This window comes from Onychostruthus taczanowskii, unplaced genomic scaffold (genome assembly GCF_017590055.1).
Source record: "Onychostruthus taczanowskii isolate IOZ18803 unplaced genomic scaffold, ASM1759005v1 scaffold3, whole genome shotgun sequence".
NCBI lineage: Eukaryota > Metazoa > Chordata > Aves > Passeriformes > Passeridae > Onychostruthus > Onychostruthus taczanowskii.
This window is the reverse complement of record NW_024500349.1, coordinates 15,572,867-15,599,902: the sequence shown is the minus strand read 5'-3', so window position 1 is coordinate 15,599,902 and position 27,036 is coordinate 15,572,867. Positions and strand designations below refer to the sequence as shown.

Sequence of the window (27,036 nt, the reverse complement as noted above, 5' to 3'; positions counted from 1 at the left end):
TTGTACAGTTTCATAGCAGATTTCCAGAAGAGCTTGTGAGAACAAGAAAATGTGCAGCTTTGCCTTCCTGAATTGAATATATTGTAGCCCAGCCTCCAGCAATGTGCAGCTCAGGGACTTCCTGAGCCAGAGGTAGTGTCTTTGTGTTCAGCAGTTGCTCATGGACACTTGTCTGTGTCTGTTCTCCCAGAGCATAGAATCCATGCTGTTCATGGGTGTGCAGCTGAGCCAGCTCACCAACTAATGCCCCACTGGTGATGCTGTCCTAGATAAGTGGCATGTGCTATATTTCCCTTTATCTAGGCTATAAAGTCAGTGGGAAATTTGTATAAAATGCAGCACAGATAAAAAAGAGAAGATTATTTCTATAGGTGGAAAGACTTTGAAGTGACAGTACTATATTTCTTTAAGACTGACTTAGTGTTTGTTCCTGCAGTGGCCATTATGAGGAGATCACATAGTAAGTTGGGAATAGCTCTGTGCTGTAAAAAATCTCTTTTTCTCCAAAACGTATCTGTGTGTAGTTCCCTTCTTCTCCATATTTAAAGCAAATGGTCCTTTTTCATATAAATGTTGTGTGGAGTCAGAGGCAAGTATTGATAGATAGTGACAGAGTTTAATTTATTTCTTTGTTGAAGATTGATTTTTCTTGGGTTTCGACAGCACTGGCTGCCTTCCCAGAAGCGTTTCTGAATTTATCACTGCTGGGTGCCAAACAGAGACGGAAAAAACAGCTTTTAAATACAAAACCCCTCAAACTAGGGGGGCATTTCAGCTTGGTGAAGTTCTGGCCGTAACCCCGAGTGCCACAGGGTAAGGACAGCTGAGAGAAATTGAGGAAGTGATTTATTTAACAGTGTCAATGGAGGGAGATCAGCCTTAGAGAAGGATGCTCCTGTCTGCCATGGGGTAATTACTTCTCACTCCCAACTTTTGGTTCCTGCTGAAGATCTTTCCTTCTTTGTCACAGTTGTGTCTAGGCACTGAGAGAAAGAAACGAGAGTGTAAACTCAGACAGACTTGCCCATCTGCAGTGCTTTGCAGTATTCCAACACTCAGAACCCTGTGGGAATCCAGCTGCCCAAATTGTTGATGGGCAGAAGTTTCACTTCACATTGCCTGGCAGGGGAAAGCTCCTGACCTTGCTTCTTGAGTTGCTCAACCTTGTGAGTTTTAGCAGCTCCCTTCTGATGGCAGTGTCTGCACAGGGCAGGGTGAAGCCCACTGCTGGGGCATGAGGGAGGTGACATTCCTTGGAGGCACACAGGGATGCAGATGCTGATGTGACTCGTGTTACATCAATCACTGGGGCTGTACACACTTGTACACAGCTGAGCTCAGCCATGGTGCTCCTCTGGTGAAGTACAGCTGCTCTGTCTGCTCTTAGTATCATCCCACAAGACAAACCAGGAGCCAAGGCAAAGTAAGTTGAATTTTGTACTAAACCGGAAGGATTAAATACTTTTATTGACTTCATCAGACTGGGCTCAGAGTGAAGATATTTAGGTTTTGTGCCAGGGTCTGTGGTGTATGGCTCAGGCTGCCAAACAGCAGTCCATATTAGCACCATTGCACCATTCAGCTGGTGAAGTTACCATGGCTTGTCTCTGTGTAAACCCCTTGTAGCAGCTACTCCTTGTTGCACTCCTCTGGCTGGGCAAGCTCTCAGCACATCCTTCCTTAGGGGAAGGGGTTGCAGCGCGGGGAATGTGGAACAAACAAAAGTAGAGACAAGAGGTTGTAAAGCAGTGTCAGGAGAAACACCCTGTTCCATCACAAGAAGACCAAGAAAGGTAACAAAAAGTCCAGGCACCCGGTAAGATCAAACCAAGCTCCACTGCTCAGTCTGCTCAGAGATCCTCCCCTCCCTGCAGCAATGCGGCAGAGCCTCTCACTCCCTCTAACGTTAAGACAATGCTCAATTTAAAAGAAAAAGAACTCCGATTGTTCTGATCTCTGCTTTTCACCACCTCAGGGAAAATGGAATGCCCCTCTCACTTCCCATGTGGGAAAATGAAAGTGAAGTTTTTTCCCTGCCCTTTCCCTTTGCAGTGAGCTCTCCTGGTGAGCCCAGCTTCCCCTGAGACAGGCGAGGTCTTAGTGCTGGCAGGGGAACCTGGTGTCTCCTCCCAGTGAGAAGCACCTCCCAGCTGATTCATTCGGGTTGAAGAGGAAAACCTCTCTTTTTACCAAGGATCTCACCTCTCTGAAGACTCTTTAGAATTAATTCTGCTCCTCTCAGAGTTTGGCAGCAGTGGCTGGTGCTGTGAAGCACAGCAGCCTTCACTGAGAAGCCCTGCACTGTGCATATCTTCCTTTATTTGAATGTTTTCTACCAGGAAAGCACTAATTTTTATTTCCTATAGAAATTGCTCCCAGCTGCCAGGCTGGAAGGGCTTTTCTCTGACAGAAGTGGAAGTGTACTGAAATGCTTCTGCTCTTCTTCCGTGGCATCAAAGGGAGCAGCATGTGACATAGAAAAAGGACAAAAGGGGACACGGCCACTGGTTCCTGCTTTCATGCCATGGAAGAGCTCCCCTTTCCCTTTGCCGTTCCCAGCAGATGGTTCTTCTGAGTGAGTACAGGAGTGCCACTATGCCACTTTTTCTCTTGTCCCAGTGTTATGTTCTACCATTCAGTTTTGAGTTTTGACAGCACTCTATTTTAAGGGAAGCACATTCCTCCTTTAACCTCTGCCCTGGTGATGGGAGCTGCAGACCCTACTGGCCCCTTTGAGGGGAATACAAGACATTCCTCAAGCTGAAAGGACTGGGATGTATTTCTGGTTTGAACTAACAGTGTGCTGGGTGGATTTCATCACACATGCAGGGGAAAGAATTCTGTAATCCCACACCTTCCATTGTACACGGCCTTAGGTCCTACTATGGTGCTCTTTGCAGCATGATAATACCATATTAAAGAAGGTCTGAGGAGCTCAGGTTGAGTATAGAGAGGTTTCTCTTCCCATCAAACTATTAAAGCAGGGGGTAAGATTTCAGCTGTTTAGGTAACAAATACAATTTCTGTATAAAAAGCCCCAATGGCTTGCCTATGCACTAGAGCACACCTTTGGTCAGGTTTCAAGCTGTACAACAGGTCCTAATGCTTCAGGAATCATCTAAAACATAGTACGTGCAAGAAAACGTGAATAAAGAGATGGCAACACACTGTAATGCCAAAGCACCTTTCAAAAAATTGATCCTGGGCATAATCTCTAATTACTTAAAATTTAACCTCAGGAATTAGCATTAAGAGGGATAATAATTGCCTGACTATATCAGAGCAGAACAAGTTTACAAGCAAAAATTCATTAAGGAAAAGTCTTTCTTGGTAAACTACAGTGAAAATGACTGGAGGGATTCACACCTGTGCCCTTGAGATATGTCAGTTCTCTGAAAACCTAATACAGAGTTTAGTGTACGCAGACACCTTCCTCAGAAATAGCAAAGAGAAATCACTGTAAAACCAGGATTTCTCTTTAACTTGTACTGCTTTCTGATTCCCTCTTGATATATGTTTTACCTAAATCTTAATAATTTAGCACCTAACCATGCTGGTTTTGTCAGGGCCAGGGGGTAGAGAAGCCCCAGGCAATGTCCTATTAAAACGTATTTCTAGCGTGAAAAACAAAGCAAATGGTGCATCTAGGGTCTGTCAGACTGCTGTGGGAGCATTGATATGATATTTCTGAACATTCACCTAGTTATAAGCATAGGTTGTTTTGTCACTGTTCCATTTCTGTTGAAGACAATCTTCTGGAACAGGCTGCACGTGTTCAGGGAATTCCACTCAAGATGTCATGGTCCATACATGACATCTCATCCTATCTGCACACACCTATAGCCCAGGAACTTTTCCTTGGAGCAGAGCATCATTTCCATTCACTTCCAGATTCCTTCAGACAAATAAAGTCATAAAAAGCACTTTAGCTAAACTGATACTCCCACCCATCCAACATCCATCTCACTTAGAGGTAATTGAGCAGGGGATGTATTCAACACATACAGAATTTAAAGTAAAAAGCATCTAGAATCCAGTGTTGTTTTGGGAAATATAGTACGCATCCTCTAGCTGTTTCTAATTACAAATAGGTATTATGAAATATCCATTCATTTCATAAATGCATTGCAGGTCACTTGACAGGGAAGATGAATGAGATCATCAGAATTCCTTTTCTTTTTTTCTGGATGAGGGATGTGGTATTCCTGACATTAATATGCACCCATTGTGCAAGATCCCTTCATAGGGATATGTTGATCTGCATTTGAAAATGGACAAAATCAGCACTATCATGTTTGTTCCTGGAGCAACTCATTTTAATTGGGCTTTTGTTGTGAGAATAGTGAAAAGTGACACTGAAATTTGAGAACTTGTAGCCATATCCAGAATTTAAATTGAGATCTCCCATATGGAAAAAAAAAAAACCAAACCAAAAACCTCTAGGATATTGTATTGCCTACTCCATTATGTGGTAGTTAATAATTAAAAACATGCTGCAGTTCCTTTTATGAATTCATAATGTGGAGATGAAGGATTATTACTGCAAGTCGTAATTTGACATACAATAATCTTGACTGTATTTCAGTTATTTGCAAGCAAAGCTTAATTTCCTTTCTCAATTTTGATGATACAAAGAAAGAATTAACATCAGATGTTTCCTCTGTACTTCCGCAACTCCGAAGGGCCTTCATTTAGCAGAAAATAAAATTGCACACAGTTTGCTAGAGCATTTCTCCAAAGCCCATCTTACATGTCACACAACAGACCTGCCATCCCTTGGGGACAGGCCCCTGACTGGCTGCCTGGGGGCTGCTGCTGCTGCTGCTGTGATGGATGGCATCCCTGCAGGCCTTGGGAGCGCACTCTGATCCATCACAAACTCCTGGGGCGTGGATGGCCTGCAATTTCCTAAGGTAGAGTTATTGTATCTATGTCTCCAGACACTGCAGCTGGTACCTACCCCCGGGTACAGGCAGGAGATCCTCTCCCAGCTCCGTTTACCTGCTCCTGCAGCAGCTCAAGGCCTGGCCAAGCTGAGCCCGGGAGCGGCTGGCACAGAAACACCTCCTGCCCAGCAGCTTCCCGGGAGGGGAGGGAAGAGTGCAAGTAAATGGACTCTGGGGTTAGCAAGACAGCACGGTCTTCTCAAGTGCATTTTCTGTGCTGGCTGTCACAAAGAAGCCACTCCCTAGCTTGAAGGGGTAAAGGAAGAAACACTGAAGCATCTGGAATGGCACAGCTGGACTCTGGTAATTCCAAGGGGATGGATACAGAGTGCAGTTGTGTCCCAGCCCCTAGGACAGCACAGCCCATCAGCAGTGCCCTCCTTGCACAGTAGTTCCACTTACACAGAGGAAGGCGTGTCACAGGTAACCATATCCAAAGCCATTAGGGCTTTCTGGGTTCAAATCAGTGTCCTGGTTTCCCCCTGAGCACTTACACCAGGCCTGGGCTGTCAGGAGGAATCCCTTGGCTATGCCTGTGTTGGCAGGCATCCTGCAGTGCCCAGACCACGTGCAGGACCATGCGTGGACCTGGCCATGGCTGTGGCACTGAGCTCCCAAGGCCTGTGAGTGACACATGTTGGGCACATCTGTGCTGGTACACTGAACAGTACCAGGGAATGTACCCAGGGACTGCACCTACATAATTTCTGTGGATGGCCTAAGGCATATGGAGGACAGTCCTCTCCCAACCCCAGTGCTTCTGCCCCATGAGCTGGACATGTGCTCGTAGCCAATATTTCCAAGTCAGCGTCCAAAGATGGTGGGGAGGAGGAGAATAGGACCTGCCTGGTCCTCTCTCCCTCCCCTCTCTCACTCTTTCCAGCTGCCATAGTGAGTGAAGAGTCTGAAAGGGCAGATCTGTCATTAGTGAAGGGCTGGCGTGCAGCCCTAATTGCAAAAGGTTGCATGCAGACCGTGTGAGGCACCAACAAGGTCTCCCAAGTTCTATGTGCAGTTTGTCACAAAAGCTGGCATTTCTGGCTGCAGTCAAGGACTGGTGTCTGAATTTCCATGTCTGCATGCAGCTTCCAATACCTTTAATGCAAAACAACACTGCTCAGTTGTAAAAAGCTCTCTGTACTTTATGTGTCTGGTATTTATTCATATTGCTGCTGGCAAATCTTCTTGCCAAAGAAGCTGTGGGTACAAACATGGTCCTTGCAGATGTGGACCACAGGCACAGCTGCTTCCCAGCCAGGCACATGTGGCTTTTTGCAGTGTAGCTCTGAGTGTGAAGCATGTAGATAATGTCATAGTGTATGTGGGACTCATGTGCAGACTCCATGGAAGAGCCCCTCTCTCAGTAACTGGCACACCTGTTGTCTCACTTCCAACAAAATGCCAGTGACTGGATGTCTCGGGATCAGCTCTCTGCATCACATGCACAGGATCCTTTGTGATCCTTGGTGTTGATCCAGTGAAAAAAGGAGAGACTGAACACCAGCTACTGTTCAGTCTGCACACTGTTGTCTGTGGGAGCTCATGCTCTGGGTCAGACCACAGGCAAACAGGAGCACTGCATTCCCTACAGCTCCATCCACAATCCCCTTGTCTCTGGAGCCCTCTGTTGTATCTCCTCTTGGGCTGCCTAGATATGTGCTATTATTTGAGAATTATTGGAGCACTTACTATGTTGCAAAGGTTAATTAATTAGTTTTTTAAAGTTGGGAAAATGAAAAGTGCTGTGTAAGTGTTCCTAAGTATTATAGAACAATGGTTCACAGCATCAGTTTTTTTCCAGGTATTTCTTTGCAGCTTTAACTTGCTATCCTGGTACCACACAAGTTTCAATTACCAGCACTAATTCAGCAGACCACGTATCAAACGATAATTCTCAAAACATGTGAGAAATAAATTCTAAAGCCTAGGAATGTTTTGTCATTATAAAACTATGTATATTTTAATATGTTGTTTGTTACATAACATATAAGACATATACATTATCACATATGTATATATTACAAACAGGTATACATGTGTGTATGTATATATGTATGCATGCAGAGGGACAATATGATAAATTATTATATGATAAAGAGTAATTATTCACAGATGATGCTGTGATAATATACCCCTGAGAAATAACATGCAGGTCCCTTTAAGTTCACAATGTCTGTGCTTCTGATACTGCCTTAGTATCAATGACTCATAGCAATTACAAGATTATATAGTAAATTATGCACATTAAATCAGTCACCATCATAGTTTGCTATCAAAGGCTCTCCTGGATTTAGCTCACTATTATTTCAAGAACTGTGAACACATACAGGTGCTGCTGAAAGGTTCTCTATCAGCACACTCACAAGGTGACCTTATAAAGATCCAGTCAGAAACTGGTAAGGAAAGGGTTTTAATTTCCTCTGTCACACTGTGATACAAATGGCATCTTTTCACAGTGCAGTGTGTTTGTGTGCCATATGCAAATACAGGAGAAACAACGGTGAAGGAAATCCCAAAATGCTCAGCACCAAGTCACAATTACTTCTCAGGGAGTTTTGCTGATTTAATGGCTAAGAAAAAATACTGCAAGGACATTCTCATTGAGAAAGGATCAATGAAAGGTAAAAAAAAAAAAAAAAAAAAAATTAATTCTGAAAATAATGAGTGGTTCTACAGCCATGTAATTAGCAGGTATTTTTAGTTTTTCTTCAGAAAGAATGCCAGGCAGCATTCATGTGATTGACAAGGACAACGCTGGTGTGAATGACATACAGATCTGTATAGGCAGGACTGAAAGATGTGAAAAGAAAGGGTTTGTGATGGGTGGGGAGACTGGCAGCTGAAGGGCTGTGGGACTGGAAGTAATGAAAATACAAAATTAAAATAGTGCAACATAAACTTGTTTGGTGGCCCTGTGCTCAGAGGAGGGAAGCTCCCACCATCCAAGGGAATCTCTGTTTTGAATCAAGAGAAATGTTCTGTCTTTTCTCTCACCTCTGTGGCTGCAAGAATAGGGGACTGCAGAGCTATTGTTGGCTGGCTGAAACCAGCCTGCAACCAGCCTTACATGCTCCAGCTTAGGGCAGCTGAGTCTTCAGACCACTGCTGGCCTGACATGGTAGAGTGACTTGCAGAGCCAAAACCCAGCGATGGTGGTAGACTGGAGATCCTTTGGTGGGATCTGCACCAGGGAACACAACCGAATTGTGCTCCAGAATTTGGATAACCAGCAATTGCAACACAGAAACATGAGGTGACAGGCACATGAGGTCCTGGACCACCCACTGAAGTTAGGTCAAGAATGAAGAATGAGTCGTTAGGGCAAATTGTAACAATATCAGTAGCTCTTGGCAAAATACAGCACTTGGCAAAAATATTGTTACTGTGCCTTACACTGAAACAATAGATCCAGCACAATGCCATAAATCTTCTCTGAAACTACCCTGAAACTACCCAGAGGATTGCAGTGTTGCTTTTGGCAGTGTGACAATGCTGTGACTCCAAAGCCCCACCTGCTGAGCCCACACTGCACAGAGTTTTCCCAGCTGCCACCTTCACCAAATATTGTTTTATCTACTTGCAGCTCCTTGGCTTTTTCAATGGCTTTAGCAATATCAGGGTGATATTTTCAAAATGTCATTGCTAATACATTTTAACCACACGATGACAAAGATTTAGTATTATTATAAAACCTGAAACCTGCTATCTTTAGTGTAGCAAAGTGAGGACGAAGGCATTACTTTTGGAAAGGACATCAGCTTCATTTCCAATTTTATGTCAAAAATACATCTGTAGAGTTTATGTCATAGCTGATTGGAGGCACATTCAGATGTCAAACTGCTCATTTGCCAGACAAAACAAAATAAGCATCTAAGTACAATAAAATGTGCCTGCAATTATGTGTGCCAGCAAAAATGACACCTGCAAATATTGTCAAGATGTTATAGATGCAAACATCTAAGAACGCTGGAAATCATTTCCAAGCATATGAAGTTTGAAAAATGTAGGACATGAATATCTATTGCATGTACAAATCACATCCTGCTTCTGTCCTTGGAGAAATACCCACTCAGTAATCTTGACTCCTTCTGATTTTTACATTTCTGGATCTTGAAGTCTTTTAAGCCTTAAACAAGATAAATAAAATAATAATTAAATAAAATCTTAATATGGTACTGCTCTGTGTTACTTTCCAACACTGCTGTTATTGTTTTTTCTTTTTTCTTCTTTTTTACTTCCTTTCCTCTCTCTCTCTCATGGTAGGTGCTGCCTGGCTGATTCCTGCTGTCACTATTCAGGGAAGGTTCACAGAAGTGATTAGCCTTTTGTGAGTGCAGTTTAACCCTTAGTGCCAATGAATCCCACACCTTGGGCCTCTATCAAGAGCCTCTGATCACAAGGACTCTCAGCGAGGTCTCTGCCAACACTCCTTTTTCCATGGAGCTACCATGAGTCATGATTGGATCAGCAGCCTAGGAAGTAAAGTAATTTAAAATGAGGATGACAAAAAAAAATTAGAAAGTGAGCTAGTGGGACACAAAAATAACTCTCTTGCACCTGAGAGCCAGCTAATAGCCCACCATTCCCCTCAGGTGTCTTGGGGAGCTGCCCAGGGCACACTGTTGCACTGCACACTGTGAGCACTTTCTTCCAGTAAAGGAAGGCTGGACCTGGCTGGTTTTGAAAATGTAACCCACTGGTGCCACGGTGTCGGGGCCAGAGCATTGACAAGGCTGACATGAGGCACTATTTTTGCAGAAGAATTACCTATTCCTTAAAGCATGACAAAACCCTGCCAGCTCAAAGACTGTGTCCATATTCAGAAAGATCAGCAAAGCAACTCTTTCCTGACCATAAGAATCACCAAACTTCAGACGGTTCCAGGGGATTTTTTTTTTTTTTTAGCATTAGCAATGTGTAGTGTAGCAACTTTCAGTATGATCTGCTGAGGATCTCCACTCTTTCAGTTTGGCTGTCAACTCCTCGGGGAAGGGAGGGTGAGACAAGACCCTTCAGAAGCTCCACCTGGGGCTCTTTAAGGCTTTTAGAGGATCTCCCAGCCTGTGTTCTTGGCTGAATGCCTGCAGAGGACACAGGAGAAGGAAGCTCTTCCCGAGCCCTTTCCATGACTCTGCCCCTACCCCAGCAGCACCATGTGTCCCTGCTTATCCTGATGCTGGGGATGAGGGGCTCCCTCCACAAGGCATTCCTGATAATTTGCTCCCCAGAGCAAATTCTCCACTCACCATTGCTATTCTCTGTACTGCTGCCATGGCAGATCATGGAACAAAAGGACATACTCCCCCATCTCTATTTTGGTAAAGCTCTCTCCTCCCCCAACAACCACAAAGAGGAGCAGCTGGGAAAGACAAAACATGGTGTGTCTTTATTGTAGACTTCCTTAAACAACTTCAAAGTTTTCCCAGGATTACACAGTAACTACAACTATTAATACTGTACTCCTGAGTGTGCCTCAGCCATGTTCCTGGGATGAATTCAATGGCATGACTCTTCTGGGGCAGTATTGTCACTCTGCAAAGCTCTTTGATCCATCACTATGCATGCCCTTTGTAATGATAATTTAGGAAGAGAGTCTGATACTTAATAATTCAATTTTGGAACTTCCCCTTTGTGTGTGATGTGCCTTTTGTGTGCTGATAAGAAATGGCACTATTTCAAAATAAAATTGTGCTCTTGATATTTCAGATACTGCAGATAAGTGTAAGCACTGTTGTCTGTTTATAGCTTTATTTTCTGTATTTAATGTGATACTCCTGGGTTGGTAGTTCAGAGATCAATATTTTCTGATGAAGCCTGGAGTAGTTGCTAGAGAAGAAGCAGTAGTTTTTTTGTACCTGGCATCTACCAGTGTCCCTTGGCCCTGACCTCTTGCATCCAATTTATAGAGCAAAAGGTTAGGGAAGCTGCCAGGTCTGTTTGGGGCCATGGATTTTCCTTGTAAGAACCAGAGTGGGACTGAATATTTTTCTTCAACTTGGCTACTGACATGGAGATTTTCAAAACCAAGAAATTAAACTGAAGCAAAATTGCTTCCAGAAATACCATTTTCTGACTAGCCTGTTAGTTGGCTTTTAAGCTGCTGAAATCAAAAGCTGAGGTGGACTGCATATTGCTGCCAGACCAGGTTATCAAATAACCCCTCTGAAAAGCTTTCTTCTGTTATGGAAACAGGAGAAGAGCAAGGAAGCTGGGGAAGGATCTGGAGCACAAGTTATATGAGGAACAGCTGAGGGAGCTGGGGTTGTTTAGCCTGAACAAAAGGAGGCTCAGGGGTGACCTTCTCACTCTCTACAACTGCCTGAAAGGAGGCTGCAGCCCGGCCAGTCTCTTCTCAGACAGCCAGCAACAGGAGGAGAGGGCATGGCCACGAGCTGTGTTGGTTGATATTCACATTGGACATTAGGAGGAATTTCTTCACAGAAAGGGTGATCAGACATTGGAATGTGCTGCCCAGGGAGGTGGTGGAGTCACTGTCCCTGGAGGGGTTTAAGGGAAGAGTGGACACGTGGCACTCAGTGCCATGGTGTGGTTGACATGGTGATGTTGGGTCATAGGTTGGATTCAGTGGTCTCAGAGGTCTTTTCCAACCTAATTGAGTCTACAATTCTGTAATGCCACATCTAGTCACAATAAAAATTCCTGCATGTGTTCTGCAGAAGCATTTCTTACAGAGGAATGCTTGGATAGCTCCCTGGGCCTTGTCCATTCTTGTGCCTGTTTTTGCAAGTTCCTCTCTGCCTGACTGGCACAGCACTTGGTCTGAGCCTTGCTGCTGCCATTAGTTACCCTTGCACAACGTACAAGAATAATTTTGTGTCATTCAATTTCAAATTTATATGAATTACAGTCTATTAGAATGGTGTTTTAAACATGAAATAGAGAATAAGTGTTACATGCCTGAAATTTATCATAAACATGAATGAGAATGAGTGTAGAAAACCAGCTGGGATAAGGAATTTTCTGGTCTAAAAGAAACATAACTTTACACGGTCTTACTTCTGACTTCTGAAACAAGAGGACACAATGTCTAGAACGATACCCAAATTTTGTCATGGAACTCATTCTCTTGAAAACTGTCCAAGAAAGTAGTAATTCCAGGCAGTGTGAGAGCAGGGTTGCCAGGCCTGCTCCCGGATAATCCAAATCTTGAGGATCAGTTCCATGGGGCTGCACAGGGCATGTCTGCATGTGAGTCTGGAGTAGCTGCAACAGGTACATGGGTCTCAGGGGCTCACACCTAAAAACGCCATGGATTGGGGAAGGCTGGGTCTGCTGGTCCCAGCTGCTGGGCACTCTGAGTGTCCCAGGCCATCTTGTGGAAGGATCTCTCCCGAAACTGGGGAAACTCTCCCGAAACTAGAGAAAAGCTCCTTCTATTCCATAAAATGATGTATTTGCAGGCAAAATGCAATAGAAATAAAGAGTGCAGTCAAATCTCACTGCTCAAGGACGCTTCAAGAAGGCAGACTGAAGTGGTGATATCAAAATGTTTAGGAAGCTGCACGTCCCTTCAGAACAGGGCAGCTGCATCCCCACTGTGAGACCCGAGACAGGAATGGCTCTGACAGCATGTTTATCATCCAGTAGTGCTCATACAGTCATTACTGAAGTTAATTGCTGGAAAGGATTAACTACCATCTAGCTGATAAAATGAATTCCTACTTTTCAAATACCTTACAAATTTCCACTGCACTGGACAGCTGTTTGGAGCATTTCAGCAAAACCAGGACCACAGTCAAATAAAGGAAAAGGAGTTATGCATTTAAATTTCTTGTATTGTAGAAAAATGTGCAATCACAGATTAACACATAACTAAATTCTCTCAAGTGAAAAATGTCTTGTTTTGTGGAGAGAAAAAAACCCAAACCAGTGTGGAAGCCAAGGGAATTACTAATTTTTAATCTCGTTTCCCTCCCAAAGAGTATCAAGTAATTTGCAATTTATTTAAAACTGATGTGCATGCCAGCTTACTGTCAAGTGGAAAACAGGGATAGACATGCAGACTGCAGGACGTGCCTACATTCAGGTATCTTAGATATCTGGATTTCTTGTTTGCTGAAGATACACAAAAAAACCTAGAGCACAAGGTACAGTCAAGTTCATAAACTGCTCCAGAATTCACTCATGCTTTGTCTTCATCTGAAAGGATTTACAATTAAGTATGAGAGAAGTCACTGAAAGTTACTATGAAAAAAAATAGATTAAGGAAAAACAATAAAGAGGGAAGTAAGAGTGTGTTTGTTTGGGGTTAGGAATTCATGAGCCTGATGGAGGTGAGGCTGCTGCAGCCCCATGACTGCAGACCCAGCTGAAAAGAAGACTGAGACACACATGAGACCTCAAAGATCACCTCATTCCCACCCCCTGCCATGGGCAGAGACACCTTCCACTAGACCAGGCTGCTCAGAGCTCCATCCAACGGGGCCTTGAACACTGCCAGGGATGGGGCATCCACAGCTTCTCCAGGAAACCTGCTCTGGGTCTCATCACCCTCACAGTGAGGAATTTCTTGCTAATATGTAACTTAAATGTCCCCTTTTTTCAGTTTGTACCCACTTGTACACTTTGTCCAATCACTCACTGACAAGGAGTCCCTCTCTGGCTCCTCTGTAGGCCCCCATTAGACACAACAATGTTCCTGTGAGGTTTCCACACAGCCTTCTCTGAACAGCCCCAAGTTTCTCAGCCTGTTGAGTACATGTGTATTTACACTGACACACAGTGTGCATGCACCACGGCCCCTCCAGTGCCTGGCACTCAGGAACATGGTCACCATGGATCTCTGCTTCTTTTCCTGCGGCAGGCACTTGGCTTCTCACTCACAGGAACAGAACACAGAGCCTCCTCAATCTGGAAAATGGTCAGGAATGGAGTTTAGTAAAAAGGGCAGACTGTAGTGATAGGGTGTGCAGGGTATGATCAGATATTTGTACTGACCATGGCGTGCTACCAGCCTCTTTTATCCCCTTTTCTCACCATTTCCCCACACTTTCCCCTCCCTTATCCACATTAATCCCTTGGTCTTCACAGCTTTTGTTCTTCCTCCTAACATCCCATATGTCTTTCAAGACATTCTCCGAGACCTGACATTCTTCAATAAAGACACTGAGGTGCTGAATTGTGTCCAGAGAAGGGCTATAGAGCTGGAGCAGGGTCTGGAGCACAAGTTCCATGAGGAGCAGCTGGGGGTGTTTAGCCTGGAGAACAGGAGGCTCAGGGGGACCTTGCTGCTCTCACAGCTCCCTGAAAGCAGGCTGCAGGCAGGGCAGGCTTGGCCTCTTGTCCCAGGCACCAGTGACAGGACATCAGGACACAATCTCAATCTGTGCCAGGGGAAGTTTAGGCTGGACATTATTCCTAATTTCTTCGGAGAAAGGATAATCAGACACTGGAGCAGGCTGCCCAGAGAGGTGGTGGAGTCACTGTGTCTGGAAGTGTTTGAGGAAAGACTTATGGACATGGCTAAGTGGCATTTATTTGACATGGTGGTGTTTGGACTCAATGACCTCGGAGGCGTTTTCCAGCCTAAGAGATTCTGTGATTCCGTGATTCTTGCACAATCCCAAGACGTTCCTCCAGGTATCCCACGGGTGACCCAGGGCTGCTCCTGGCGATCCCTCCGGCAGGTGCCTCTCCTGGGCACAGCACTGACTGCCAGCTGTGACAGCCGGGGGACCAGGCCACTCCTGGGCCCTTGGCCGCTGTAAGGCTTCCGGGGTCCCTTCCACCATCCTTATTCCCTCTGTTATTAACTCCTTGGTACTAATGGAAATCAGCCTTTCCTCATCCCCCAGCAGGGTGAGGGTGTACTTCGCCTTCTCGGCCCTACGGGGCTCAAGCCATGTCTGCCCCGAATCATCACATCAGGGAGCCATTGCCAGAATCCTGCTCGCAGCCAAGTGCTTCTCTGGCAAGACCCAGACCCAACCCGCAGCTCCTTCCCCCGTCCACCTTCCCCGTATCGCTCCATCCCTCTCCTCCTCCCCCTCTCCCCTCCCTGTCCCTCCCTCTCCGGGCCAGCCCGGGCCGGCCGCGCGCAGCTCTCGCGAGAGCCCCGGGCGCGCTCCCTTTTCCGGCGCGTGGCGCGGCGGTGGCGGTGGCCATGGCGCTCTACAACTTCAAGAAGATCACGGTGGTTCCGTCTGCCAAGGTACGACCGCGCTCCCCCGCTTCTGTCCCGGCCGCTTGCCCCTGCCCTCGGTGCCCTCCGCACCGGGCCGTCCCTCCCGTTCCTCCCGCGCGGCGACTTCCGAGGACCGCGCTGCCCTCCTGCCCCTTCCGCGGTGCCGGCGTGGTGTCGGCCTTCGCCTCCTCCCCCTCCCGCGGGAGCCGTGGACTCGCCCGTGCTGGCGCTGCTGCGCCCTGCGGCCAGTACCATGTACAGTGTCGGGGGGGGGGGGCTCTGTCAGGATCCTGAGCAGGGATCCTGAGGCCGCGCTTCTCCCTGCGGGGGTGTCCCCCATAAAAATCCATCCTATTTTCCAAACCTGCCTCATACCGAAACTCATCGCAGCGCCTTGCTTCAAAATAAAGCCTTCTGCTAGTCGGAAAAAGGGGTTTTAAGCGCGGTGAGGGGAGCTCCCCGCAGGGCTCGGACTGTCCGGGCCGGGGGCAGCCAGCGCTCCATTGAAACAGGAACTGGACGGGGAACGTGCAAAGTGCTCATTCCTGCCTGCCCCAAAACATACGTGTCCAGCTGTGGATGTGCTTAACTCGTCACTGTGCTCCTCCACCAAAGTAAAATTGTTGCCTTTACAAGAACTTGACATTCTGTGTAATTAATAATGTTTCCTCGATTGCAGGACTTCATAGACTTGACGTTGTCAAAGACTCAGCGCAAGACCCCAACTGTCATTCATAAACATTATCAAATCCATCGGATTCGACATTTTTATATGCGAAAAGTCAAATTTACTCAACAAAATTACCATGACCGGCTCACTCAGATCTTAACAGATTTCCCGAAATTAGATGTAAGTGTTTTCTCATTTGCTGATTTCTCTGTGTAGACAATTTGGCTGATTTCAAGTAGATTTTACTGTGAGTAGTAGGCAAAACCTGTACTGCAAAAGTGGTATGTTCCTGTGAAGAGCAGAAGTCTAAGTTGTGCCCGTGGATGGTCATTAAAGGCTGGATTTTACAAGCTTTTAGCTGATCAGATATGTTTGCCACAAGTTGCTTTTAAATTAAGACAAAATGTGGGGGTTTTGAGTATGTTGTGTCTGCTTATTTCTTCTTTGTCTGTGCATATGGAAGTTCTGCTTATGTTTAATCTTCCAGAGGAAATATCAAGAAATATAATATATAATATATCATATTGCTTTCCATCTTCAGGAATAAATTTGGCAACGTAAATGTTGTCCTTGGCACCATAAAGGGTCATGTTAGAAATACAGTATTAACTTCAACAACTGCAGCTGTATCCACGTGCCCAGTGGGAATTTTTTGTGGGCAGTTTTCTGCACAGACTGAAATGATTCACCTGTTAAATTGTTTTTCTTGATAATTGCATATCCAGTGAGTGTTGCTCCAGAATTCGCAGAAATATCTTCTGGGGTTTTTTTAACATCACATGATGAAATTTCTTCACGTAAATGTATAACTAGCTGAAATACTCTGCTTAAAAGATTTGTACCGGAGATGTCACTTCCTTGAAAAATTAAGGATTTATTTGGGCATTTAAAAAACCCTTTTTGTCCACTCTTGTGTAGAATTTAATGCAGCACTCGGAAAAGAAAAGGAATTAATAGTATTGCTATGTTTCTGCTAATAATAATGAATAATAATAATATGAATTTCCTTTTAGAAATTATTTCTGTTGGCTTCTTGCAGCTTTTTACTTAAAAAAGAGACTTCAAAGTTGTAACATGAAGTATTTTAGAAAGCAAAAGATCAAATGGAAACTGTATGAATAAGTCAAAGAGGTGTTTGAAGAAGAAGAAAAAGAAGATCAGAGCAATGAAGATTCATGCATTTGATGACCAAGCAGATTATTTTTCTCACATAAGCTAGTAATGAAGATTGTTTGGCTTTTAGTGTCATTTGTGTTAGTTTCATTTGTTCTCCAGTCCGTTGTTGTGGAGAAAAAAAAAAGAACTTGGAGAAAAAAAAAAGAACTTCCATTGTGTGCAAGAAATAATCACCTTAGAGTAAGAAAATACCGGACTAAACATCACGCTTCTGTTTTAGGATATTCATCCTTTCTACGCGGACCTGATGAACGTTCTGTACGACAAAGATCACTACAAGCTGGCTTTGGGGCAGATCAATATTGCCAAGAATCTGATTGACAAGTAAGGGCCGTTGATTTGTCTGTTTGTGGCCGTGCCTGTGGGTTGCTGGCTGAGCTGTGCTTTCCTGTGCCCGCAGCGTGGCCAAGGACTACGTGCGGCTCATGAAGTACGGCGACTCGCTGTACCGCTGCAAGCAGCTCAAGCGCGCCGCCCTGGGACGCATGTGCACCATCATCAAGAGACAGAAACAGAGCCTGGAGTATTTGGAGCAAGGTTGGTGTTGCACATGGGCTGAAAGAAGGCACCTGAATTGGATATAGAGTTTATTAGGTTTGGTAGCATTTATAGGAATGTGTTTGGTACAGGTTACAGATCCAGGAAACGCAGGAATAGTTTTAAAATCCTCAAATACTTAGTGCTTATTTTTCAACAAAATGGTTTTCTCTTTGAATATTTGTTAAGTGTTATGGTATCACTAACAAGTGATAAAACCTTTTATTTCTGTAAAAGTCACAGACATGCTTTTACTTACCATTCTTTTCACTAACATATATGTGAAAAATTTTGCTAAAGATTTTGCAGACACTACTTCTTACTTCAGACTTATTAGTCCTTCAGGTTACCGAAGTGCCTGACTTGGTGGAGTCATTCTAGCTGTAAGACAGTGCTCTTCATTTCTTAAATATTTATGAAATTTTATTTTTGTTTTATGTAGATATTTGGGGAGTCTGCAAATTATTACATACTTTCTTAAATGACCATGTATCAGAAATGTTTCTATTTTTTATGTAAACAATTCAGCATATGTATAGTTATTCCATCTCAGTAAAACTTAAATTATCTCAGATGCTTAAAAAATGTTTTTTCACATTTCAGTGCGACAGCATTTGTCTCGTTTGCCAACCATTGATCCCAATACACGAACCCTTCTGCTGTGTGGCTACCCAAATGTTGGGAAATCCAGCTTTATAAATAAGGTATGTGAATGGTTTTTCCATAGATAATATTGAGATACAATTTAATTAAAATAAGGTAACTTTTAAACAATTTGATATAGTTGTGTCAGTGTTTGATGTGAGCAGTAGCAAGTTCAAATGTGTGAGTAGATGTTGAATGAAATTCCTGGAGGAATAAATGGAAAGTTTTGGTAGATTTCACTCTTAAAAATCCTGATCTTTTTCCAAATAGCATCCCATTAACATATTTTCTGATAAATACTTACAGAGAAATTAGAATAATGAATTTTTAGCTTTTTTTTTCCCTGTAGCAAAGGCAGTGCATTTTAATTAGGATATACTGCTTGCAACTTCACAAATTTTTAAATAAATGTGTTTGACTAAATCTTGTTTTAAGGTTACAAGAGCAGATGTAGAAGTGCAGCCTTATGCCTTTACCACCAAATCTCTCTTTGTGGGACATATGGATTATAAGTATCTACGTTGGCAGGTAAGAACTGTTACTATTTTGCAGTTTCTTGAAAGAGTGAGCTGGTTATAGCCCGATTTGCCTTTTTGCCATGGGAGCTGCATTTTTGGGTCTTGATGAGACAGGCTGTGTCTGACAGCTGCAGTGCAAGGTGCAGTGTGCCAAGTGAGAGCAGCAGTCAAAACCTGTTCTAAAAATGTACATGCATGGCTCTGTTTTCAGTTGGAGGGAAGATGGGAAATGGAATTATTGACTAAAGCCAGATCACTTTTTATCACTCTCAGATTCTGGGCTGGGTAGCCTTTTCCCTTCCTCTGCAATACTTGGAGTGTTGGTTATGAAACCTCATTCTTCTTCCATTTCTACATTTCCACATTCTCAGTTTGGTAGAGTTCACAGTTCTATTTGTGACTGAAGTTAAAACTGTCACTGTCTTTAAAAAGACAATATAGATGAACCATCAAACACATGTTCTGCAATAGCTGATCAGTAACACCTGGCTTAATGATGTTAATTTTAGGTAGTAGACACTCCTGGTATTTTGGATCACCCCCTGGAGGACAGGAACACCATTGAGATGCAGGCTATCACTGCCCTGGCACATCTGCGTGCTGCTGTGCTCTACGTGATGGATGTGTCTGAGCAGTGTGGGCATAGCCTGGAGGAGCAGGTGGAGCTCTTCAGAAATATTAAGCCATTGTTTGCTAACAAGGTGAGTTTTGTTCACATTATTAACAAACCCCAGGGGTTTATAACATGGTAACTTGAATTAAGATTTTTTTTTTTGCCTTTTTATCAGCCACTTATAATTGTTGCAAACAAATGCGATGTGAAGAGGATTTCAGAACTTCCTGAAGAGAGTCAGGTTAGGATGCATCTCTTGTCTCTTTGTCATCTGATGTTTACAAAAATACTGTGTCTGCATTGTGGATGGTTATAATTTTTATTGGGCAAAATCTTTTACATGATTATTTCTTTATTGAACTGCTCTAATAGTGCAGTGGAAGGTAGGTTTGCAGGTCTTGACCCCATCTTTCTTTAGTACTGTCTAATGTAGTTCTTGCCTGAATATTGTAAATGCCAGACAGAAGGCAGGTTCTTAATGGTTTCAGAAATCTCTGATGGTGTGAGAACTTTCAGTTACTGCCTTAATTGGAAGTTAGACAATAGTTTGACTCAATAATCCTTTCAGTGACCAGCACAGTGAGCACTAGACTCAAGAGGTCTTGATGAACAGTTGCAGTGAAAGCTCCTGTAGGCTTAATTCAATTATATCTGTAGGCTAAAGCACATGTAATTTTTGTTTCTCCCACTTGTTTTTTCTTTTTCCCTTATGGGTCATTTATAGGTACCTTTTGAAAAGTAGTTATTTGCTTATAAAATAAGAAAGATTAAATAGAGCTGTAATTGTAAACTGGACATCATCTTTGTCGAAACACCTTATAAAATAGTAAGGCATTGTATGTATTGATATTGGATTAAGATTTCTGGTCTTAGTGTATTGTGGTATATTAAGAAATGCACAGGGTGACATTATTTGGGCTAATTTTTCAATTTTAGAAAATATTTGAAGCTTTTGAAGCAGAAGGATTTTCTGTAATAGAGACAAGTACGCTAACTGAAGAAGGCGTAATCCAAGTTAAAACAGAGGTAGGTGTGTTCTTTTGGTTTCATCCCAAATGAACAGCTAACATCTTGCTTCACTTGTGTGAGTTTCATCTCAGACTGCATTATAGTGATAAACCTTAAAAATATTTTTCTTGTTATGCTTCAGTGAGCTTGGGTAAAAATGGAAAATAATGTTGTAATAATTTTTTTCTTTAAATTGTTTTTTCTGAGTCCTTTTAAAAAATAAATATCTGCATATGCATCTTCCCATTATGCCTTTAATCTAGAATAATTTGATGCTTTCTTGAGAATTAGAGGTATAAGACAAAAAGAGAATAAGATGTGAAGCCAGATACTTGGGACTGAATGCCTGCAGTGTCATTTGCTGTGTCTAAAAGGCTTTGTTCCTCTCCTTACCTTGCCATGTGCACTTTCAGGCCTGTGACAGACTGTTGGCCCATCGTGTTGATACTAAAATGAAAGGAAACAAAGTGAATGAAGTGCTGAATAGATTACACTTGGCCATGCCAACCAAAAGAGATAACAAGGTAGGCTACATGCTTACACTATTTAATGTATTTCCCAGTATTTCTGAAGGATAAGAATTCTGTCATTGTTAATCTGCAAACAGATTCATATGATGAAGTTTTCTAATTTATTATCTGTAAGTGCCTTTCCTGGTGGGAGCTTGGGATTTTGTATTCTTCAGAAATGCATTACAGTGCAGCTGGTGATTTACAGCAGTGTAAAAAAATTGTTATGAACTTCTTTTCCTTTTTTTATTGGGGTGGATTTATTCCAGGAGCGACTGCCTTTTATACCTGAAGGGGTAGTAGCTCGTAAGAAACGCATGGAAGTGGACACTCCCAAGAGGAAGTTGGTAAGTGGCATCTCTAAATCAGGAAATCAGCAGCTGGATTTTAAATTTGCTGTGTTAGTCCATGTTAGTTCATAGCTTCTAAATTAGGTGGTATCTAAAGCCATGTGTGTCTTTGCAGGAGAGAGATATTGAACTTGAAATGGGAGATGATTACGTTTTGGATCTGCAGAGTAAGTATTAGATAAGAATTGGTATTACCATTATTATTACTAAACAGTAAAGTGTGGCTATTTCAGCCTTAAGGGGGAATACCTAAACCTGATTCCTTTCAACTAATTGCCAGTGCCACCATTTCATTGCATGCTATCCTTCTGTTCCAGAACTGGAGATCTTTAGTGATGTGTTTTGTGATGTTACTCAGTTGTTTCCATTTTGGACTCACAGACATGAAACAGCTGGTCTGATGAGTCAAGTGATTTTTTCTTTCCATTCTGTATTGTAATACTTCATTAATTTCTGATACTTTATTTGTTAAGAAAGTATCAGTAGGAGAGAGAGCTGCATACTTTGTGTTTCAGCTGGGTTGTTGTTGCCTGGCTTGTCCTGGGGCAGTGGGTCATGCCGTAACTGAGCTATCTTGGCAGTAGGATGGAGATCAGAAATATTTGTGAATATAGCAGAGGTGCTGCCAAAATCTTAGGGATAGGGCACTTCTTTTGTGTGTGTGTTTTGAGTGTTGTTTTTTGTCATGGAACATTCTTTGAAATTAATTTTTGTCTCTTTATCAATTTTTGTTGTATTTTTAAGAATACTGGGACTTAATGAATTCATCTGAGAAATATGATAAGATTCCAGAGATATGGGAAGGCCATAATATACTTGACTACATTGATCCTGATATAATGAGAGTGAGTGTTCCATTTTTTTGCTTTACACTTTTCTTTCCTCTTTATCTCTTATTTGTTTGATGTCAGTTATCATTTGTAGATTAAAAACAATGTATCATGAGAACCTGCTCTTTTTTGCATTGTCTGTACTTGGGAAAAAATACGAGTTTTTGAATGATAAAGGACAGAATTTCAGAGGAATGGAAAATTGCTTCACCTTGTCAGAATGATGGTGATCTTATCTCTTCCATTCTAAAATATGAGGTTTGCACTAGAAGTTATATTTCTTTGTTCTTTGACTACAGCTACAGGAATGTAGCTATCAAACTTTATGTATTTTAATAATACTAAATTCATCCATCAGATTTATGTCTATGGTGGAAATGGACTGAATGCTCAATTTGTAACATTTTTAGTTAATGACAATCACTGTTTGGATTTCCTGCTGGGTTGTTAAGGAGGAGTGGTGAGTGCAGCCCATGGAACCTGTCTGGGTTCCTGTGAATTGCTGGTGTTCTGGACTCAAGTTGATGACAGAGAGAAGGGTTTTTCAGAGTCTGTTTCCAGAAATGGCACAGCAGGCATGGCTCACAGGACAGTACAGCTGCTTTCACACACTGGGCAGCTTTGGGCAGCCACACAAATTTAGCCAAGTGATAATGTGGAGTGATGGAGTTAGTGTGCACAGCAGCATGTCCATGGGTTCACAGTAATCTCTGTCATCACCAGCCCCATTAGTGTGGCTATCAGGCAATGTAGTTCCTTCTTTGAAGGGCCTGTGTGCTGTCATGGCCCAGGACCATGTACACATGCAATGTTGAGGATCATAAGTCAAAGATCTGATCTCCCATTTTACCCCTTCAAAATCTAAGAAACTGGAAGAATTGGAGAAAGAAGAAGAGCTGAGAGAAGCTGCTGGAGAATATGACAGTGAACCAGAAAGTGAAGATGAAGAAATGATGGAAATCAGACAATTGGCCAGGAAGATACGAGAAAAGAAGAAGCTGAAAATCCTGCAGTCAAAGGAAAAAGATGTTCATGGTCCAAGGATGCCTAGAACGGCTAAAAAGGTGAGTGTAGAACATGTTCTGTAAAAAAAACTTGCTGCTATGTAACACCATCATGAAAGCATGTATCACTGTCAGGTAATGGAGCTGATGGCTTTTGCTCATACTTGGCCCCTTCACTGCTTGCTTCCTTCTGTTCTCCCAGGAGTTCTGGTTGCTACTTAGCTGAGGAGGGATAGTAACCCTTTTTTTTCATGTTACATAAGTGCATCTTGTGTAAAACTCCATATGTATTGCAGAAAAGGTTTTTAATTATATGATTCAGTTTGTTTAACTGAGTTGTTTCATTGTATATTGTCTGTTTGCTTAAAATTCAAATAATGCTAAGAATTAGATAATTACTTAAAATCACAATCATGTAAAATTTGTTCAGGAAAGATGATGTGTCTTTTTAGTAGCCAGGTATCACTCTTTCTGATGGCAGAGTCTCTTCTCATCAGTCCAGGACAATTGCAAAGTAATAAACTGATTACTGGACATTTTGAGAAAATGAATGTAGGTGCTGTTGCCCCCAGGATCTCTTACCTTCTCCAGAGTGTGTGCCTTTTGGGAGAAAAGGAAACATTTTTGAGTGAACTACCTCTCCTTGTCAGCTTTCCCCCAAAAAGGCAAACTAATTATATGATCTTTAGGAAATGTTGGGCCACTGGAGTCCTGTGAAGCAGAATTTATGGGTGCAAAAAAATAAGTTGCAAAAAACAAAATGTGAAGGTAGGATGTCAATGACCTGCATGTGGATGTGATAAAGCCAGAAATATATAGTGAATATAATGGACTTGTGGTGGTATATTGAGACAAAAAGTAAGGTGGAAGGATTTTTTTTAAAAGAAATGTGTTTTCTTAACTGTATTTTTACAGGTCCAGAGGAAGGTGTTAGAGAAAGAAATGACTGATCTTGGACTTGACATGACTAATAAAGATGATGTAAGTTTTTGCTAATTAAATGTAATATTTGACTAAAAGATACTTAGATTTCTTTGAGCAGAGTTGAAATGCTTATTATACTTGGCACAAGAGAGAGGTGGGGTCTATTAAGGGTGAATTAGGAATTGCAGATAAGGCAGTTGGTACTGGAATTTTTTGAATAATGTGATCAAAACAGGATGTATAAGCTGGAAAACTAACATCAAGGATCATATATCATGTGCACTGCTTTCTTGGAATTTGTGTAGGATTCAAGAACAGGCTTAGCTAAGCATACTTCTTAATTTTCAAGTCTGCTTTGTTGGATGAGATTCTGCTATGTCAGAAATAGTAATAGCAACAGATCAGGCCTATCTTTTTATAGTTCATTAATTCCATGAGCTGTAAATGAAGTTTTTGAGGACAGCTGGCATCTTTAAGTGTAAGGCAGATAAAGTACTTCATCAGAGACTGGCCTTCAGGAGACTTTTTTTTTAACAAAAAGTTAAAAACCCCAAAACATTTTGAATGGCAAATCCAGCAGTATTACAGCTCCCTGGATCTTGAGATCTCTAATTCTTTAGCTAAACAAGAAGTTAGGAAACAAGAACTGTCAACATTACGCATCTGAAGCAAGTATTTAAGGTTCTCAGAGCTGCCATGCCATGTTGATGTAGGTGCAGAGTAGGAATGTAATACATAGGATATGACATGATCAGTCTTCCTGTCTGAAATTCTTTAGGGCTATGCCCAGTGCACAGGACATCAATCAGGGTAGGTTTCATCACTGCTATTTTGCTGTTGCAAAATTGCTTAAGTGTTGCTATCCATTAGTATTGATCTTTTTATTGATTACTTATGAGTCTACTCCACCCAAAGAAAAAAGCCAGTTAGTAATTGTGGAGGAAGAAAAGCTAATATTCACTGAAATTTGAATGTTCCTGTAGGACAGAGAGGCAGTGACCAACAGCTGTCAGGATCTTTACATTACTGTGGGATGACCGATATAATTTATCACAGCAATCCACTTCCCACTTTTGCTGTTACTCTGATTAGAAACGAGCTGATGGTTTCTGGCTTTAGGGGATAAATGATGTTTTCAATTTCAGGCACATTACGTGAGGAGGTCACGCAGCACCACGAGGAAGCGGAAACGCGACGAGTCCGAGACGCCCAGGTCGGCGTCGCGCAGTCGCAGCTGCTCTCGCACACCACGGGACGTGTCTGGCCTTCGCGATGAAAAGGTTTGTTGTTACCTGTATGGACCTTCCTGGCAGCTCAGCCAGCATGGCTGTACCTAGAGCAGCCCCTGGGAAACTTCAGAGCAGGCTGGTTATGTTTGTCCAGAGTTTGTGTTTGGTCTCCCTGCAGCTTGAGCATCTTTTCATTTGAACTCTGTTTCTCTGCTTCCTTCTTACAAATTACATGTAATAATACAGACCAAGGAAGTACATTGTAATTCTTGTCTCTAAATGCAAATCTGAAGGAAGAATTCTGCAAATTCTCCACCTTGAGTAGGTGAGGAATTCCAGGCATAGCATGATCCTGTGTTAGTGCACTGGAAAGTTTTGCCAAGGGAGGGTGTCACTTTGATAGTGTCACGGTCATACTGCTCTAGAGTTGGTGTTAATGTCCTTGATAAAACCATCCAGCTTAGTGTGTTTCCTTAAAGGTAAAGCTTGTTACCTGAGTTACTGAGGAAGTTACTCTGCATGTTTGTTTGTTTGTTTGTTTTTAAATAGATGGTGAAGAAGGTCAAGCTCATGGCAAAGAAAGCTCAAAAGAAAATGAATCGCCTGGGCAGGAAAGGAGAGGCAGACAGGCACATATTTAACTTGAAGCCAAGACATCTGCTGGCTGGGAAGAGAAAATCTGGCAAAACCCAGAGAAGATAAGCGTTCTTCTGAATCAAAATTTAAAAATAATCAAAAAAACAAATTTAAAATCAAAATTAAATTTATTAAAACTAATTTGTAGTCCTGTCATCTTTTTTGGTAATACTTGGTGTTTAAGTGTGTTTTATGTGAGTGGTTAAGATACTTCAAGTTCAGTATTTCAATATCTTGATGTTGCAGTTCCAAGAAATACTGTGAGAGAAATTTCTCAATTCTAGTGGCAGAAACCATTTACAAACAGACATAAAAAATACTTCCTTCCATATTCTTATTCCTGACTTTCATGTATCAGTAAAGTGTTCATATTTCTATACAAACCTAATTTAAAATGAGGTTAAATCTAGAAATGGGAACACTTTGTTAAACTGCCATTAATAAAAAATGCCTGAGTTCAGTAAGGTTTGGAGTGTTGCATACAGGTAGTCCTTTGTGATGAGTTTATGTTGCTGGTGAAGGCTGAAACAGGTGGGGAAGTAACAGGAGAGCATCAAGAACTAGACAAAGTTTTTGTTTGTGCATTGAAGCATGGGAGCAATGCTGCCACTTCACTGAGCTGCAGGGTGACTGGAGGAGAAACTGCAGTTCTAGTACTGACCTGCTGCCTGTAATAACCTAAAACAGCAGGGGCAGGGAAGGTTACACCTTACAATCTTGAATTTCAGATTCATATTAATATTTCAGATATGTAGAGAATGAGGATCAGACTGAAATTTCGTGCCAAGCACATGCTGCTGTCATCCTTGGCTTAGCAAGACATTTTCTTATCAGGACCTGATAGATAAAATTCTGTATCTGTTCAAGGCAAAATAAATACATTGTCAAATGTGCAGTATTTTATTTTTGCCCCTACTTTGTCAATGGTTACACAGAGGTTTGTAAAATTATGCATTATAAATGTGTTGTTTGAACAGTACATTTCAAATCCATGTTAAAAATTAACACAGCCCCCAAAAAATAAGAGGGAAGAAAGAGCCCTCAAATCACTACTTTTTGAAATACAGCCAGTAACTACTCAGATGTCAGATTTGGCAGCATGTGTAAATGGATAGAGCTTCTCTCATCTACTTTGTGTAATAAATTCAGAATTAAAGCATACTGTAATGCCACAAAGAAGACCAATGTCAAGAAAAACTTCTGAGGAACTGTTAAGCAAAACTTTTCTTTCAGCTTCTGCATGCACAGGGCTTCTACTTCAGGACCCATTTTGCCAGCTTTTGTTCCAAGCTGAACT

The 27,036-nt window shown here is 42.3% G+C and overlaps 1 protein-coding gene across 1 annotated transcript; it reads left to right on the top strand.

The window, feature by feature from the left end:
* Positions 1–14,993: 14,993 nt before the first annotated feature.
* GTPBP4 (GTP binding protein 4) lies at positions 14,994–25,880 on the top strand. Its single transcript, XM_041408582.1, has 17 exons — positions 14,994–15,117; positions 15,770–15,940; positions 17,157–17,260; positions 17,337–17,473; positions 18,077–18,177; positions 18,554–18,646; positions 19,146–19,337; positions 19,425–19,490; positions 20,186–20,275; positions 20,671–20,781; positions 21,036–21,113; positions 21,232–21,283; positions 21,861–21,961; positions 22,813–23,010; positions 23,866–23,931; positions 25,020–25,154; positions 25,653–25,880. The coding sequence occupies exons 1-17, from the start codon at positions 15,070–15,072 to the stop codon at positions 25,803–25,805; spliced, it is 1,896 nt and encodes a 631-aa protein (XP_041264516.1). The 5' UTR covers positions 14,994–15,069; the 3' UTR covers positions 25,806–25,880.
* The last annotated feature ends 1,156 nt before the right edge of the window (positions 25,881–27,036 follow it).

Bases quoted from the DNA above. Each gene is read 5' to 3' on its own strand.
- GTPBP4 (XM_041408582.1), top strand. From the start codon at position 15,070: ATGGCGCTCTACAACTTCAAGAAGATCACGGTGGTTCCGTCTGCCAAG. The intron at 17,261-17,336 runs GTAAGGGCCGTT...CTGTGCCCGCAG, and splicing joins GCCAAGAATCTGATTGACAA to CGTGGCCAAGGACTACGTGC. The intron at 20,276-20,670 runs GTAGGTGTGTTC...GTGCACTTTCAG, and splicing joins TAATCCAAGTTAAAACAGAG to GCCTGTGACAGACTGTTGGC.